At 35.7% G+C, this 17,701-nt stretch overlaps 1 protein-coding gene across 1 annotated transcript; it reads right to left on the reverse strand.

Moving 5' to 3' along the window:
• Positions 1 to 2,204: 2,204 nt before the first annotated feature.
• Positions 2,205 to 5,526, reverse strand: LOC132041860 (probable glycosyltransferase At5g03795). The gene is made up of 5 exons (XM_059432544.1): positions 5,291 to 5,526; positions 4,244 to 4,833; positions 4,001 to 4,131; positions 3,132 to 3,480; positions 2,205 to 2,924 (listed from the first exon to the last, which is right to left on the reverse strand). The coding sequence occupies exons 2-5, from the start codon at positions 4,808 to 4,810 to the stop codon at positions 2,271 to 2,273; spliced, it is 1,701 nt and encodes a 566-aa protein (XP_059288527.1). The 5' UTR covers positions 4,811 to 4,833; positions 5,291 to 5,526; the 3' UTR covers positions 2,205 to 2,270.
• Positions 5,527 to 17,701: the final 12,175 nt, after the last annotated feature.

A 17,701-nucleotide genomic window follows, 5' to 3' on the forward strand; every position in this document is an offset into this window, starting at 1 on the left:
AAATCGGCTTATGTTAGGGATTTTCGTTAAGACAGAGGTATATTTGAAAACTTTAACGATGGGAGGGGTATTTTTGATCCAAAATAATTTCGGAGGATAATTTTTAGCCCATTTTCCAAAGTAGAGGGATATTTTTTACCCTTTTCCCTTAAATAAATGGTTAGGATAAAGAATAAAATATTAGTATTAAATAATAAGTAACCCTATAATGGCGGAAGAAAAATAAGGTAACAACGCAATTACACCAAATCAGTTGTTATATAAAATGAATCTTTTCATCGTCGACGGATTTCACAGTACAATACGATAAAATTTAAGTAACAACCAAAACATACATTTTATCTAAAGTAACAATACGATACGATAAACCCTGCAGTCGTGAGGCCAAACTTATTTTTGATAAATCCTTGGATCAAGATACTATTCTAAGGCCTATTAAATTGATGGTTGCCCGGTGATTTGATATAGAAAACACCACATTACAGTACTTGAATATCTTAATAAATTTTGAAAAGTTACAAAAGTTATACAAAAATATAATAGTATCAGACGTTCCCTGTTTATCTCAAACAAACGCATTTTTCAGTTTAGAAAATTCTTTTGAAAAACTTCTAAATTCTTTTGTATAGTTTTGCAAATTCATGACCAAATTGGCGTGTGTTATAAACTCACAATCAACGGCGGAGCCACCTATAGCCGAGGGTGTTCATCCGAACCCCCTCGGCGGAAAAAAATACTATTTTTATAAGGTTAAAATTATTTTTTATGTATATATAGTAGATGATGAACCCCCTTAAGCTTCTTCGTATGTTTACTTTTTATATTTTAACCCATACGAAATTCCGCCCTCCGCCCTCGCTCACAATTAGCTTAAAGTCGTATGCAGCAATACATCTTTGAAAGGTTCTTGATGGACAACTTGCTATCAGGCTGATATTTGATTCCCGACCAATTTTCATCACTTTTTGAGCTTAAGATTTGGTCAAATCTCAGATAAAAGCTAGTACTATATGCTAAAATCTTATTAGTTGACATTCCATACTCCCTATTTTCTGGTCAGAATGAAGCAGATAACTTTGAAGCTTAAATTCCTTCAAAGAATATATTCTTGCAGGAAGGCTACAGAACTGTGTAGAAAAAGAGACTGAAGCATTTTATAGATTAATCAAATTGGCAATGAAAGGTCAAATACTTGGTGCCAAAATGAAGCTGAAATTCCATTTTGGGCTATAAATACAGAACCAATAAGAGCATAATTACACACAACTCATTTTAAGGCATTTCAGAGGAACTAAGATGTTAAGAAGAGAGGCCTTACCTGAAGTGAAAAGTCATTGTTTATTAGCCAAGGATGACTTGCCTACATACCCTCCTCCCAAAAGGGTATTATTGTCTTAATTTTCCTTTTGGGGTTGCTATGTTAGGCAGTTATCCTGGCTATATTGACTGGCTATTCTACATCATGTTAGGCCTTTTCTTCTCACAATTGTTCAACATATCATACAAATCTTGATCTTATTGTATATTGCTACATTTCTTCCACAATTGTAACTTTAGACAGAGAGTAACTGAGGGGTGCAATGTAAGTTGTCCTACTTCGTCCCTCTTAGTCTCAACAAGCCTCACGGTATTTTCACTTGAGTTACGTGACATCAAGTCCAAAAACACGCGTATCATGTGAACTTGTCATTTATCTTGTATAAAACTTCACTTTTTCTCCTTTCCGGCGTGGGAACTGTCTAAAATGCCATATGCACCCCTTTTTAAGAAGTTTGTCAGCTTAGAACCCTGTCAGTCCTTCTTCTTGACCTGCCCTCATATGCCTGCCCCGTCATGTGTGTCATATGTGCATCTAAGTCCAAATTGCATGAGGTGATGTTAACTTGAAATGTACTTATGATTATCAGCTCTAGCTCATATTTTCATTTTCCACAACACAACAAAAGTTTGAATCCCACACTCCTGTTTCCTTAAGTCTTTCTCTCTCTTGGGTGTGGGGATGTGGGATAAGAGTGTAAGCAAAATCTCATTCATGATGTTCATCCCATCGCTTACTAACATGCACAGATCTATTCAAGTACACAAATATTTTAAGATTTTGTTCAACCAGACTGCAATAATCACAAGGCGGAGCATTGACGTGTGATTATAAGAACACCAATTTGCTGGTTATATACTACACAAGTTAAAAGTGAAGCAAAATGAATGAATATCTAATGCAAGCCATTTATTATTTTAACTTCAAGTCTACTAGTGTATATGTACATTTATCACCTAGGTCTTATTCCAAAAACTCTGTTGTGCCAAACTGAATGGAGTATCATGTGGAAAACATCATATTTAGAAGGCGTAATGTGCCAGAGAAAATGCTGCTGCACCTGCTTAACTCTAAGATGCATCTGCTTATATTTCTTATCCGGAATGGACAGTAGTATCTTTTTCAAATTTGGAATGTCCTTCTCCTGGACAAATACAGCAAAAGCTTCCCAGTTTAGAGTCTCAAAGAGAGGGGGCACATAGTTATCGGATAAGATCACCGGAATACACCCATAGTAAATGGCTTCTACCACTCTAGGTGAGTTGACTTGAGAACCTCTAGCACATATGCAGTATTTGCTGCTCTTCATGTACCGTAAATAGCTTGCCTTAGTTATTTCACCATAAATCCTCATGTCAGGATCTTTATTTTCCCAGTGCTTCAGTAGTATAGGGCGGAGATAACCATGCATATGTCCAGCAAAGAAAGCAAGGGTATGCCGTTTGGAAGCTGGCTTTCCTCCAAGTTCAGCAAGAGGGTTCGTCCTCAAGCGAATGTTCGGTTGTGGTAGAGACACATCTTTACCAAACTGGAAGCCACCTCTCAGGTCAGCATTGCATAAAGATCTTATGCAATTACTCATAATTTTATTCGTCTCTGCAGGTGCCTGAGATGAAAACAGCACTTATGTATAGCTGCTATTATAGAAACTCTATTTCATTCTATTATTCCAGAATCTGACATTAGAAATCATGACGTTTGCAACGAAAGAGATTCCAATGAATTACGCAAAATATGAACAAATTTAAGAAGGATGAGATGCTTCTTTAAATATTACAGGATTTTAGATAACAGGAAAGAATCAGACACATACCCAATCATGGCAGGCAACAATAAAATGGTCAGCTCCACCGGTTCTGTTCCAGAAATGATACTTTTGTGTGATCATGTCAACATAGTTATGTAAGGATTGAATCATATTGGTACGATTGTGAGAATCAGGCACGTATAAGGTCACCTTTAGTTTACGGAAACTAATAGGTAAATAAAACAGGTGAGCCTTTTTGGGATTTTTAGTGACAAATATTTTGTTTTCTTGAAGCAGTTTTATGAACCAGCCCTCTGAAGCATATATTCCATCAAGAGGTCCAGAATGGAATATAGGTCTTTTCCCTTCAGCATAGATGTAAACCTTGAGAGTCTTCTCCATCAATTCATAACTCCTGCATTTGGAATTACCACATCAATAGCAAAAAACTTTGTAACATTACTTAAGAAGTTCCAAAATCTTCTTCACAGCTGTGTTATCCATGACTCAATAGAGTACTAATAATGTTAACAACTCTTAGAAGGACATGAAATAAATAGAAAGTCCAAGTTCGTCAAAGATAAATCAATCTGTTAACCCTGATAATTTTACAGGTTAATACCTCTTCTACAATATTTTCGTTGAGATTATACAGTACGGGTTACTCAATTGGCGATGCAAGGAAATTTATTCCAAAAGTTTCACCGCATATAGCTTGCACTTTCATGGTACAGAAAACTGTAGTTAATAATGTCGAGCATTCAGAAAAGTCATAGGATTACAACATAGGTTTGTGGAATAGCACGAAATGTGGTAAAGTGAAATGAAGAAGGTAGTAAGAGGCATCACAATGCTTGAAACTAATAATTCTTGAACATTTAAGCACATCAACATGAACAAAACCCACAACTGATGTATATTATGGAGTTGCTAACCTTTTAAACATGGACAGATTTCTAAATAGAGGAGCATATAGCCCAGGTTCACTTTGTAAGAGAGGCGCATTCTCGATCAGAGCTTTTGCACCTAATAGTTCTTGATCTACAACCGAGGACCAACGTGGTTTCTATGCAGAAATTTCAATCAGAAAAGAAAGAGACAAGAGTAAGTTCAACGCTCTATAAACGAACTAATCAAATCATCCCCCTTAATAAAACTGAATTGAAGCACTAACATACCATTGAACAAAATGAAGTTCGACTTTGTTGCAGCATAAAATTCATTTGAGATATTGATGCCACACTTTTTCTTGCTCTGTTAGACCTTTCAATCACAACAGGAATATTCCTCAGGCAAGGATGATTATCAACATTAAATTCAGAACCATGAGAAACCTGCAGTGGAAATAAGCTAATATTCTTTTCTAAACTCACTGCTGGCAGGTTGTTTAACACTTTTTTTGTATCCTCATTCGTGGTAATATTAGAGTCTTTAGCGGTTCCATCACTTGTCTTTGGCAGCTCAGTTTTGGCTGTTCCTTCATGAATAACATTTGTGGCAGTAGTGTTTAGAACACTAGCAAAGGTCAGGTTTCTCGACAAACTAGAATTACCAGATGATTCTCCAGATTGAAAGCTGCCTAAAAATGCTACTTGACCTTTGCTGGAAGAAAATAATGAGGGTACAACATAAACATTTGGGAATCCAAAATACTGAATCATCAAAACCATAACAAAAATGGATGCCACTAGCCATAGCAGTCTTTTAGTCTCCAAGAAACTTGCATATCGAAGTTCAGTTCCCATGTTCAAGCAAATCACTCCATTACCTGGAAAATTTTGCAATTCCAAATTTAGCATCCAACAAAGCAGTCCTCTAAACTTCAAAGATTCACTCATTTTTTTAATGCTACTTGAGAAGTGATGCTAACTTTTCAGTACAATAACATTGATTCAAAGTTCAATTAAAATTGTGCAGCTATATTTGAATATTCTTATTACATTAAACAAACGCCAAATACTTAACAACTGCAAAAAAGGATTTTTCTAATGAATAGCATAAAGCAATTTAGATGACACTTTAAAAGTGTCACCCAAAATCAAAGCAATCACATATATAAGAAGCAAAACATCAGAATTCTTTTCTTTCTAATTCTCAAGTACAGTTGAAGCTCATAAAACTACAACACACACAAAAAAGAAGGCCAAATCCTGAGACACCATATAATTGGGAACTACTGAAGAAGGTTAAGTAAGAAACTGAAAAGAAAAAGGAAGAGATCTCACAGAATTGATCAGCTTCAGGTTTGGCTAAACTTTCTGCTCAGCTGCACTTCATTTATCACAAACTAAACACCAACTTGATATATTTTGCATGATTGATGAACAAGGCATGCTTTGTACTATGTTTTTTTTTCTTTTCTTTTCTTTTTCCTGTTAAAGCCAGTTGAGGGAGTGAGAAAAAAAGACAGGAAAGGAAAAGAAAAGAAAGGTATGGTCCCACTATTGGTTTTGTTACTAGGGGCATTTAATTATAGGTGATGTTTTAGTTTTAAAATTGAAGGGAGGTGATTCAAGTTTTAATTATTGAGTAGATGTGATTAAATTTGATTAGTGATTAAGGGGCTTTGAGCTTGCCCAATAGTTTCATTTTTGACACTTTGGCCCTCTATTTTATTTTTAATACTTTGCCCTCAAGTTTTATTTTTAACACTTTGACCCTAAACTTTACTTTTAACACTTTGCCCTAAAGTTTTATTTTTAACACTTTGCCCTAAAGTTTTATTTTTAACACTTTGACCCAACCACTGTAAACCCTAAAATACAAAAATCGGGAAAAAAAAATCCTCTTCAGCGCCGTTTCCTCCATTTTTGTTCTTCCCATTTGTTCTTCGTGCTGCTTTCTTCTTCTTCTTCTTCTTCTTCTTCTTCTTGGTCCGCCCCTGCTTTCTTCTTCTTCTTCTTCATCAGCCATTGCTCAAGAAAAAAAAATCATCCGATTTTACAATTTTTTGATTGAATGTCATTGGTGTAGCACTGGCATTACTTCATAAGTGTTTTCGGGTCCATTGGTAAGTTAAACAATACTGTTTCTTTCAATTGTTCATCTGGGTATAGTTGCCTTATTTGCTGATTTTCCTGCATTCGTAGTTACAAGAAGATAGTTGTTCTGACAAGTTCTAAAGCTGTTGTGTAAGAGCTTCTGAATTTTTTGCATCAGCTGTTGTAGTCCTAGTGTTTCTGCAAGAGTTGTTGATAAATTATGAAGTTGTTGCAACAGATTAGTAAATCTGTTGCAACAATTACAAAAAATGTGAATAAATAATTTACAATGGTTGTTGTACTTTATGCAATAAGCGTGAAATCGTTGAGAGCTCTTACTCTTTCCAACAACTGAGTTACTTATTGCAACAAGTATGATACTTGTTGCATCAATTACAGTAGCTGTTGGACATATTTTACAGTTGTTGGATGAAACAGAGACTGAAGCTGTCTCCAACAAATAAGTGAGCTGTTGTAACTAGTAACCTACTTGTTGCAACAAGTATGTTATTTGTTTCAATAAGTCACTTAGTTGTTGCATTTTGTTATAAAACAAACAAAAACTGAAGCTGTCTCCAACAAGTAATCAAGTAGTTGGAACAGGTTACATACTTGTTGCAACAAGTACGTTAGCTGTTCTAACAATTCATATAATTGTTTCATTTTGTTATGAAACAGAGACAGAGACTGAAGCTGTCTCCAATAAATAAGTGAGTTGTTGCAACTAGTAACCTACTTGTTGCAACAAGTCAGTTATTTGTTCCAACGAGTCATTTATAGTGGTGATTAAGTTAACTAATTTGGGTCCAAAATTACAGGAAAAAGCCACTCAATTATGAACTTAATCATAAATTTAAGTGGCCTTTGGGCTTGGGGTGGTCAAAGTCGTTACCTAGAGTAATTTCAACACTTGACATTCAAGCATTGTAATTACTAGTTGTGACAACTTTGAACATCCAAGCTCAAAGGCCGCTCAAAATTGTGATTAAGTTAACTACTTTGGGCCCAAAATTTTAGAAAAAACCACTCAATAATTAACTTAATCATAAATTTAAGTGGCCTTTGACTTGCGCCTGGTCATGACCGATTTTCTTAAAACAAAATATCTTCGTGCACCATTAATGGGGGACTCAATAATAATAGGTGTTGATTGCCATGGCGAATGGATCGAGTTGAACAATCGATATATTTGGCGATGGAAGGGTAGTCACATGTTAGAGACGATAGCGATGATCGTCCCAAGAGATGTTGAGTTTGATGATTTTGTGAACTTAATCATTAACTATTGTGAATTAACTTGGAACCGAAAGACCTTGTCATCACTTACATGCATAGCTCTTTTGAAAACCAGAGGGTCTTTCCTTTTAAGATAACCGATCAGAATCGTTTGCGTACTTATTTGAAAGATGTAGCTAGGCCCATTTTAAGGGTATACGTGGTTGGAAGCCCGGTCGAGAACCATAATTTAGCTTAAGACCAACAAGATGTATTAAATGATGAATTGGAAGGGGTGGATATGGATATTCCAGATAATAGAAGTGCGAAGCCCCATGGAAGTAGGGGTGAGCCGATCCCTATACCCGAACTTGCGAGTAATACACCGTGTGTCGCACAATCGTCATAAACCACCATGTTCAAGATGATGAAACAGTTTTTATAAAGGAATGTCATTCAATTCGCGAAGTGTGTATTGCTTTAGATGTGAACATCCGAAGTGCGAGTGGTGGCCAAGGGATGTGAAGCTTTTAAGTTCTAGCAAACACGGAAGAAGGTGGACAAAGAGGGCTATGCGGAAAAACAAATGCTCCTTATGCAAAACAGTTGGCCACAAAAAAACATATCCAAGTCGAAATGCTCCATAGTTGTAGATTGCATTGTGTTGTAATAATAGTTATCTGTTGGATCTTTATGACATTTTAATGTTATTCTTTCTTAACATGGTAATTTATTTTCTTGGTGATTATGAACTTGGTTTATATGATATGTTGTTCGTGTTCAAATCACTAATGTGTATATTCTTGTTAATAAATTGTTGTACGGCTTTCCAACAAGTAATGAATTTGTTGCAATGTTCCGTAACTTGTTGGGTTTTATCGAACAAGTAACAGGACTTGTTGCAAAAGCAACTAGTAAGTCGTAGAACATATTACAAAAAATCGGAGTTTTTAAGCGGATGCAACTAAGTTATATGTTGGGTTTTTTTCTAACAAGTGGAGTGACTCAAGTTTTAATTATTGAGTAGAGGGAATCAGCCACATTTAGTAATAAACAATTGGAATCAACCATATTTAGTGATAAACAATGGAAATCAAACAAGTGGAGTGACTTGTTACAGAAAATGGGTAACTTGTTGGTTTTATCGAACAAGTAACAGACTTGTTGCGGCAACTAGTAAGTCGTTGAACATACTACAAAAAATCAGAGTTTTTAAGCAGATGCAACTAAGTTATATGTTGGGTTTTTTCTAACAAGTGGAGTGACTCAAGTTTTAATTATTGAGTAGAGGGAATCAGTCACATTTAGTGATAAAAAATTGGAATCAACCATATTTAGTGATAAATAATGGAAATCCAACAAGTGGAGTGACTTGTTACAGAAAATGGGTACTAAACTGGGATCAACCATATTTACAGTTTGCTGCAACAAATACTACACTTGCTGCAACAGATACTAAACTTGCTGCAATAGATACTACATCTGTTGCAACAGATACTACTTGATTCACCCATATTTAGTGATCAATAAAGGGAATCAGCCATATTTAGTGATAAACAATGGATGTCAACCACATTTAGTGATAAACAATGGAAATCAAACAAGTGGAGTGACTTGTTACAGAAAATGGGTAACTTGTTGTGTTTTATCCAACAAGAGTAAGGACTTGTTCAACAACTTACTCAGTTTGCTGCAACAGATACTACACTTGCTGCAACAGATACTAAACTTGCTGCAACAGATACTACAGCTGTTGCAACAGATACTACTTGGTTCACCCATATTTAGTGATCAATAAAGGGAATCAGCCATATTTAGTGATAAACAATGGATATCAGCCACATTTAGTGATAAACAATGGAAATCAAACAAGTGGAGTGACTTGTTACAGAAAATGGGTAACTTGTTGTGTTTTATCCAACAAGAGTAAGGACTTGTTCTGCAACAGATACTACACTTGCTGCAACAGATACTAAATTTCTTTTGCAACGGATACTACAAACACAGAATGAGATACTACTTGATTCACCCATATTTAGTGATCAATAAAGGGAATCACCATATTTAGTAATAAACAATGGATATCACCACATTTAGTGATAAACAATGGAAATCAAACAAGTGGAGTGACTTGTTACGTAAAAATGGGTAACTTGTTCTGTTTTTATCCAACAAGAGTAAGGACTTGTTCAACAACTTACCTTTCTTTCGCAAACGATACTACACTTATTTAGATACTAAACTTGCTCCAACAGATACTACATCCGTCACGGAGATACTACTTGATTCACCCATATTTAGTGATCAATAAAGGGAATCAGCCATATTTAGTGATAAACCATGGATATCAGCCACATTTAGTGATAAACAGTGGAAATCAATCATATTTATTGATCATTATATATACTTAAGCAATTTTATGGTGTTTTGGGTCAGGATAGATGATCAACTAAGTCCAATACGCATTAAATGGAGTGATCATTCGAGTGAATTGATGTGAACTTCTTGATTCACCCACATTTAGTGATAAACAATGGAAATCAATCATATTTATTGATCAATATATATACTTAAGCAATTTCATGGTGTTTTGGGTCAGGATAGATGATCAACTAAGTCTAATACGCACTAAATGGAGTGATCATTGGAGTGAATTGATGTGAACTTTCGGATTCACCCACATTTAGTGATAAACAATGGAAATCAATCATATTTATTGATCAATATATATACTTAAGAAATTTCATGGTGTTTTGGGTCAGGATAGATGATCAACTAAGTCCAATACACACTAAATGGAGTGATTATTGGAGTGAATTGATCTGAACTTCCTGATTCACCCACATTTAGTGATAAACAATGAAAATCAATCATATTTATTGATCAATATATATATCTACTACAATCATTAGTAATTTGTTGCAACTTCTTTCCACAACTATATGATCTGTTGCAACAGATTAGTAACTTGCTTCAGCAGATTATTTACTTGTTAGAACGGATTCGTAACTTGTTGGAACCGATTAATAATTTGTTGCAACTTCTTTCCACAACTGTATGATCTGTTGTAACAGATTAGTAACTTGTTTCAGCAGATTATTTACTTGTTGGAATGGATTGGTAACTTGTTGGAACATATTAGTAATTTGTTGCAACTTCTTTCCACGACTGTATAAGCTGTTGCAACAGATTAGTAACTTGTTTCAGCAGATTAGTAATTTGTTGCAACTTCTTTCCACGACTGTATGAGCTGTTGCAACAGATTAGTAACTTGTTTCAGCAGATTAGTTACTTGTTGGAACGGATTAGTAACTTGTTGAAACAGATTAGTTATTTGTTGCAACTTCTTTCACAAATGTATTATCTAATGCAACAGATTAGTAACTTGTTTAAACAGATTAGTTACTTGTTTGGAACGGATTAGTAACTTCTTTGGAACGGATTAGTAACTTCAACAATTGTATGACTCTGGCAATCATTTAGGCAACTTTTCTAAACAGTTAGTAGATTAGTAATTTTTTGCAACTTTTTTAACAACTGTACTATCTGTTGCATTTGTTGCAACAGCATTCATAAATAATAACAACGACAAAAAAAAAAATTGTTCAAGCAGCAATTTGTTAAACAAACAACCGTGGCTCCAAAACTTTATCTATCACACCCACTGCCCACCGCCACTACATCCTCGCCACTGAGTTGTCGCACAATAAAGTCTCGGGCTTCATCATGTTAGTGCCGGTAAGCAAATGCTCAATAAAAGTAAGTGAATACGATCCGCATGCCATTGCGCTTTCATTGCGGGGGAGATTCTCCTTCAAAGACAAATTTCCAAGCTTCGTTGAGCGCTTTTAGCAAGCGTTCAAACATGCCACTCGCTTGTGATAGTTTCGGCCATAATTCAATGATCGGGTCGGATGTGGATGAAGAACTCATCCTCTTGGATTTTTGGGACGTTGTAGTCATAAACATTTATCACCCCTCCTCAATTATGAATTCGAGGGTGACAAACTGTCTGACATTTATGTTCATGATAGTAAGCACCCTTTTGGCACCAACCCACTCGCGACCACCTTTGGCTGGTACAAGACCTACAAGAAGCGATAACGTCATCATCCCATATAAAATCATCAAGCATTTGATTGAATGGAATAGCTTCCTATTGTGTGCTTTCATCCGACAACTCGTGTATCGCTTGAGCATGATATTGTAGAAGTTGAGATCCAAGATTATATCGTGGAAGCATAGTGCTCGGTGAAAGTGCTTTGCCTCACACGCATTAAGAGCATAAGTTCATCAACATACTCGCATTAAAAGTATAAGGAATGTCACCACCGAACAACTAAGTGAGTTGTTGCAACAAGTGTACACTTGTTGCAACAAGTATTAGTCTTGTTGCAACAACTCTCCTAGTTGTTGGAGATTGCTACAGAGTTGGGTCTATTTTACCCAACTGCTGTAAGCAATCTCCAACAACTAAGTGAGTTGTTGCAACAAGTGTTCCACTCGTTGCAACAAATATATAACTTGTTGCAACTAATACAACCAAAATAAGACTTGTTTCAACAAAAATAATTGTTGTTTTCAAACTTACACTGGCCAGCCACCAATCTTCCATGCTTGTCATTATCTTGAAGTCATCGGCCTTAAATTCATGCAATGAATACATCGTACCCTTGCTCTTCTTGGCATTGACGAATTTTTTCAAGCTTTTTCATTTTTTGAGCATCTCGCATGCTTATACACATTTACCTTTCTAAGATCAACAACAACACCGCCTTTGTGGGGTGTAGAAGATTGCCTTGACCTAACATCGGCAAATCGCCTTGGAAATTGCTTTTCCTTCTTGCGAATGCGAATAGGAGTATAAAGTGAGGTCGCCTTCTTGGATGGATTGACACCCTCTTGGATAACAAACTCGTAAGCGTAATTTGTGTCTTTTTGTGCCTTCACCAACTCCTCAACATTTTTTATCAAATCATCTATTCGCCGCTTGCAATAGGTGCATTCACAAGCACATTTCGATATGTCGGCACCAACAAAGGAAAATCTACCACCAAATCCGCCACAACTAACATCTCCATCAATTGGAGTTTGTCCACCGACATCACCACCAATTGGAGTTTGTCCACCAACAACACCACCAATTGGAGTTTGTCTACCAAAATTAACATCATCATCTATTATTTTTTCACCGCAATTTCGCACAACGTCATCAAACAAGAAAGTTGACCACCGCCAACAACACCACCACCACCAACATCTACCACAACTGATTCCTTTTGATAGCTGTCATACCAATTCTAATTTCATCCCCTCAATCATTTTTTCAGAACAGACATTGTAAGTTGGCTCAAAAGGAAGCAAGGAATGGCATCTCCAACTACCGTACTATCGGGACAAGCCATGGTGCACAACCTACAACAAAAAGTAGATATATTAAAATGGTCCTAAATCATGAAATGCAACAGATGACTAGGTTGTTGTCGACGGGTGTCATACTTGTTGGACATTGTCCAATGATAGTAACTTGTTGCAACGGGGTGTCATACTTGTTGGACATTGTCCAACATATTAGTAACTTGTTGCAACAGGTGTCATACTTGTTGGACATTGTCCAACATATTAGTAACTTGTTGCAACGTGTGTCATACTTTTTGGACATTGTGGCAGATTAGTAACTTGTTGCAATGTGTCATACTTGTTGGACATTATCCAACAGATGACCAAGTTTATTCTATATATATATGTCTTAAGGCTTACCTCTTCCAAAGGAGGGTTAAAAAGATCAACACTCAATCTTGTGTTGCTCGATGACCATCTAAGCATTCTTGGAAAAGACACGGCGAAGGGTAGTCCTTCATCGGAGGTGAGAAATGGCTTCAAATGCCCAAGCCTAGAAAACAAGATACCAGCAAAATCAGAATGATGATAGAAATACAAAAAGTACAAGAAATTGACATTGCAAATGCTTTACCATGAAAGCCCAAGGAAGCCATATAGATTGACTATCTTCACTGTTGGCTTAAGCTCTTTTGATAAATAGTCAACGATAACTTGAAGCTTTCCTGGCCCCATCCATGGTTGTTGAATGCCTTATAGTCCTCCGCAAGTTTAAGCAAACCAAGTGGTATGTTCAGACTTGTATCTTTTGCCATAAGAACACAGTGCACAAACCAAACTAAACACAAGGACTACTTATGCTTTTTTGACATGGTTTTGGACTGCAAATCTACAAGACTTATCTCCTTTGTAGCTTTTTCCAACTAACTCCACCAAACCAGTTTCACTCTTATCTTTTCCACCCTTTCCTACTTTCTTGGCTTCTTTGGTTGTCTTACTAATCCGGGCTGGCTTATTCAATACAACAGTAGGAAGCTCACAAGGATGACATCTAGGGCCAGTAACTATGGCAAACTCTTTCAAGCCAAAGCACACCCGGCATGCCACGGAATTAATCCAAAGCTCATTCTTTGCATCCGAAAGAATTCTACGCTTCATAAGCCCATATACCATTTTCATTTGAAACCGTCAAAGCATCCAAATACACCCCAAAACAAGCCTTTTCCTAAAGAAATCCTCCAACCCTCGCTTTTAAGAATTAGCCTAAACATATCAAAGTTCTTACCCATGCACCGATTTAACCGTAAGATCAACGGTCAAATCATTATTTTCATTCAACGGCATCCTCGCGGCATACTTGTCAATACCGAAAACCTTGACAACCTCGCAATGGAAGGTCCGTTATGATCTATGTCCAATCTACTAGAAGATCTCGCAATTAAATTGGCATTCACACTATTTCTCTTCTTTGTTCTTAATTCGGCTATGAACGTCGACAAGTGAACCGTATTTTCGGAAGCACTCGTCCTTTTCATCATCTTCATCCAATCCATCTACTCCATCGCCAGGTTTCTTGACTTTTAATTCTTCTTCACTTTGTTCGTTTTTATATCTCTGTTTCTTGCTCGTACTTCTCTCTCTTTCGAGGATTGATTGTCGGTTTATCGTCTCTTTCCTCTATATTTGCTTTGATTCAACAATAGATTTTGCTAAATCAGCAAGATTCTCTAATGATGATTGCACTCTAGCTTTTTTATTATCTCTATGACCCTCAGTTGATTTCTCAACTTTTCTTTTGGTGGAGACATTTTATCTACACACAGGAGAAAAAAAAAAAAGCTTCAACCGATTAGTGCATCATTCAAAGTAAAGAGATAATAAGAAGCAAGCATTTGATCAAACAAAATACAACAAGTAACAAAATTCCCAACAATGGAGAATTTGTTGCAACAAATGATGTAATCGTGCAACAAGTGAATAGGTTGTTGCAAAGATTCTTCGATTGTTGAATAAGTGATTAAGATGTCAGTATATCTTCTACAAACACAACCAAATAACTGAAGCAATGTCCAATGATTTATAGTTGTTGCATCATATTGTATACTTGTTGCAACAAGTGTATAACTTGTTGCAACAATTATCGGTTGGACATCTTCTACAAACAGAACCAAAAAACTGAAGCTAAGTCCAACAGATTTGTAGTTGTTGCAACATATTGTATACTTGTTGCAACAAGTGTATAACTTGTTGCAACAACTATAAATCTGTTGGACATCTTCTACAAACAGAACTAAGAAACTGAAGGTAAGTCCAACAGATTTGTAGTTGTTGCAACATATTGTATACTTATTGCAACAAGTGTATAACTTATTGCAACAACTAAAAAATCATTGGATATGTTCTACAAACGAACCAAAAAATAAAGCTATGTCCAATAGATTTGTAGTTGTTGCAACATATTGTATACTTGTTGCAACAGGTGCATAACTTGTTGAAACAACTAAAAATTTATTGGATATCTTCTACAAACAGAACCAAAAAACTAAAGCTATGTCCAACAGATTTGTAGTTGTTGCCACATATTGTATACTTGTTGCAACAATTAAAAATCTGTTGGATATCTTCTACAAACAGAACCAAAAAACTAAAGCAAAGTTATGTCAATGATTTGTAGTTGTTGCAACATATTATCTACTTGTTGGCACAAGTGTAGAAATTGTTGCAACAACTAAAAATCTGTTGGACATAGTTTCTATAAATAGAACCAGATAAATACTAGGACAAGAACAAAAAAATCATCTGTTGGATATCTACTCCTAAACCCTGAACCATACCAGGACAACAACAAAAAAAATCATTTATTTCACTACAAACACACAACAACAACAACAACAACAACAACAACAACAATAACAACAATAACAACAACAAGATGGATTTTATCTAAGCTTTTCCTAAACACTTAACCAAACCAAAACAACAAGCATCTACTTCCAAGACGACAGCCAAATCGTCTACTACGGTACACACAATCATACAAGTTAAACAAAATACACCAAATGTATGTGCAATAATTGTTTATCCTTTCTTTTCCTAAACCATACCACAACAGGACAACACCAACACCAACATCAACACCAACACCAACACCAACACCAACACCAACATCAACATCAACACCAATACCAACACCAACACTAACACCAACACCAACAACAGTATTCCACTACAAAATACACTAAATAGAGGTTTTTAAAGCAAGCAACCTCAAAGAAATGTCTCGCAGAATCGTCAAACAAGTGCCAAGTTGCCGCAAGAACTTTACTCATCTTTTTGAAAAGTCAACAAGATTGCAAGCCATTTTTTTTCAAAATCTTAAGGAGAACAAGAACAAAAACATCACAAAAAACCATAATTTAAGAACAATGTACGCTATTTACAAACGCAAAAACCCCAACAAATCAAACAAATACCCCAAATAAGAGTTTCTCGAACAAGGAACAACAAAATAAACAACATTGAAGACAAACCCATGTTCTTCTTCTTTTTCTACAACTAAAATCATCAATTTCTACCAAATAACTTTTGGAACAAGTGAAACAAAAACTTTACCTTGATATTAAAGAAAAAGAAGTAGCCATGACCTATATAGACGAGGGTGAAGAAGAAGATGACAAGAAAAGAGAGAGATGAGAGACGTCCAAGTGAAGGAGATTAGCGTTTGCTTGGGAGTTTTGATTTTGAAATATGGAAGAAGTGCGAGGAGTTGTGGGGAGGAACGGTTTGGGATGTTTTGAATAATGGGTGGGTGTTTTAGTATAATGGGTTGGTGTTTTGGGTATTTTCGTAGTTTGTAAAAGATGAAGAAGTTTTAAAAATTACATTTTGGACCCCAATCTTCTTAATCCCAAATTTAATTGGGTTTCGATGTGGGGTGGGCCCCACACGTCACCTTTAGTAATTTGGAGACTTTTTAGTCACCTTCAGTTAATTTTTCGTTGTTACTAGTCATATGCAGTAATAGTTGGAAAGTGTTTCTTCATTAAATTGATAGTTTCTTATCAAATCTTCAACGTTATCATTATTTCTAAACAGTGTCTTTTGGAGTGGACTCTGTAGTATGATATCAACTGCTCTATCTTCCTATTTTATGCCCTCATGCCCCCTAGTGTATGCTCATTTACTTAAAATCCTAAAATAAAGTCAATACTATTATTGAACTTGGTAGAACTTCTCTTTTCATGTGGCTGTCTATAGTGTTGGAGAACATTAATGTATTCAAAGGACTATGTATACTGCATGACAGACAAAACAAACCTAAATATGAAAATAGAAATTACAAATTAGAAAGGCTACTATAGTAAGGTTCCAAATCCATCCCAACTTCATCAGCTATAAGAAGTAACAAAAGAACATTACTTTTAAAGTTGCATCTTGCTAGCACAACTTTCTGGTCCAATTAGATAGACAGTGAAAAGTTGTAAAAAATAATTACTTTTGTCAAGAAATATAAAGAGGAACAGGAAATGGGTCATTTTCACAACCAAGTGTAGAAGACAAAATTAACTATTCTGCAAATAAATATTTTTTGTCAAGAAATATAAATAGGAACTGTTAATGGGTCATTTTCACGACCAAGTCTAGAAGACAAAATGAATTATTTTGCAAAGGCCTTAAGCCACTGTTTGAAAGGTGAATGATTGAATACTGAATTCCCAAAAAGTCAGCAATCGTTTTCCTTCACTCTGTATAACCAAAGTTCACCTAAGATATTTTGCATAAACAATCATATGTCACTGCTTTAATTATTCTACCCTGCAATCAAGGTTTGGAATGAAATTCCTTTTCTGCAATAACAGAGAGAAACAAAAAACAATTTTGTGACGAATGTTTATCACGTTTAGCGGAAACTCACGGCTATCTTGAAAAAGTTTTTCTTTATCCATGGGCTGTGAACTCAACGTATTGAATGCATCTGTATTTATATAAAGCTTCAATTGTTATGCTCATCTTAATTATTGGTTTAGCATATCCATGACCAAAGAGGTAAGAATGGTCTATGTCCAATTTAGCTACAAATTTGGGCCCACGCAGCAACAC

The sequence above is a fragment of the Lycium ferocissimum genome, unplaced genomic scaffold (assembly GCF_029784015.1).
Source record: "Lycium ferocissimum isolate CSIRO_LF1 unplaced genomic scaffold, AGI_CSIRO_Lferr_CH_V1 ctg1201, whole genome shotgun sequence".
In the NCBI taxonomy this organism is placed as follows: domain Eukaryota; kingdom Viridiplantae; phylum Streptophyta; class Magnoliopsida; order Solanales; family Solanaceae; genus Lycium; species Lycium ferocissimum.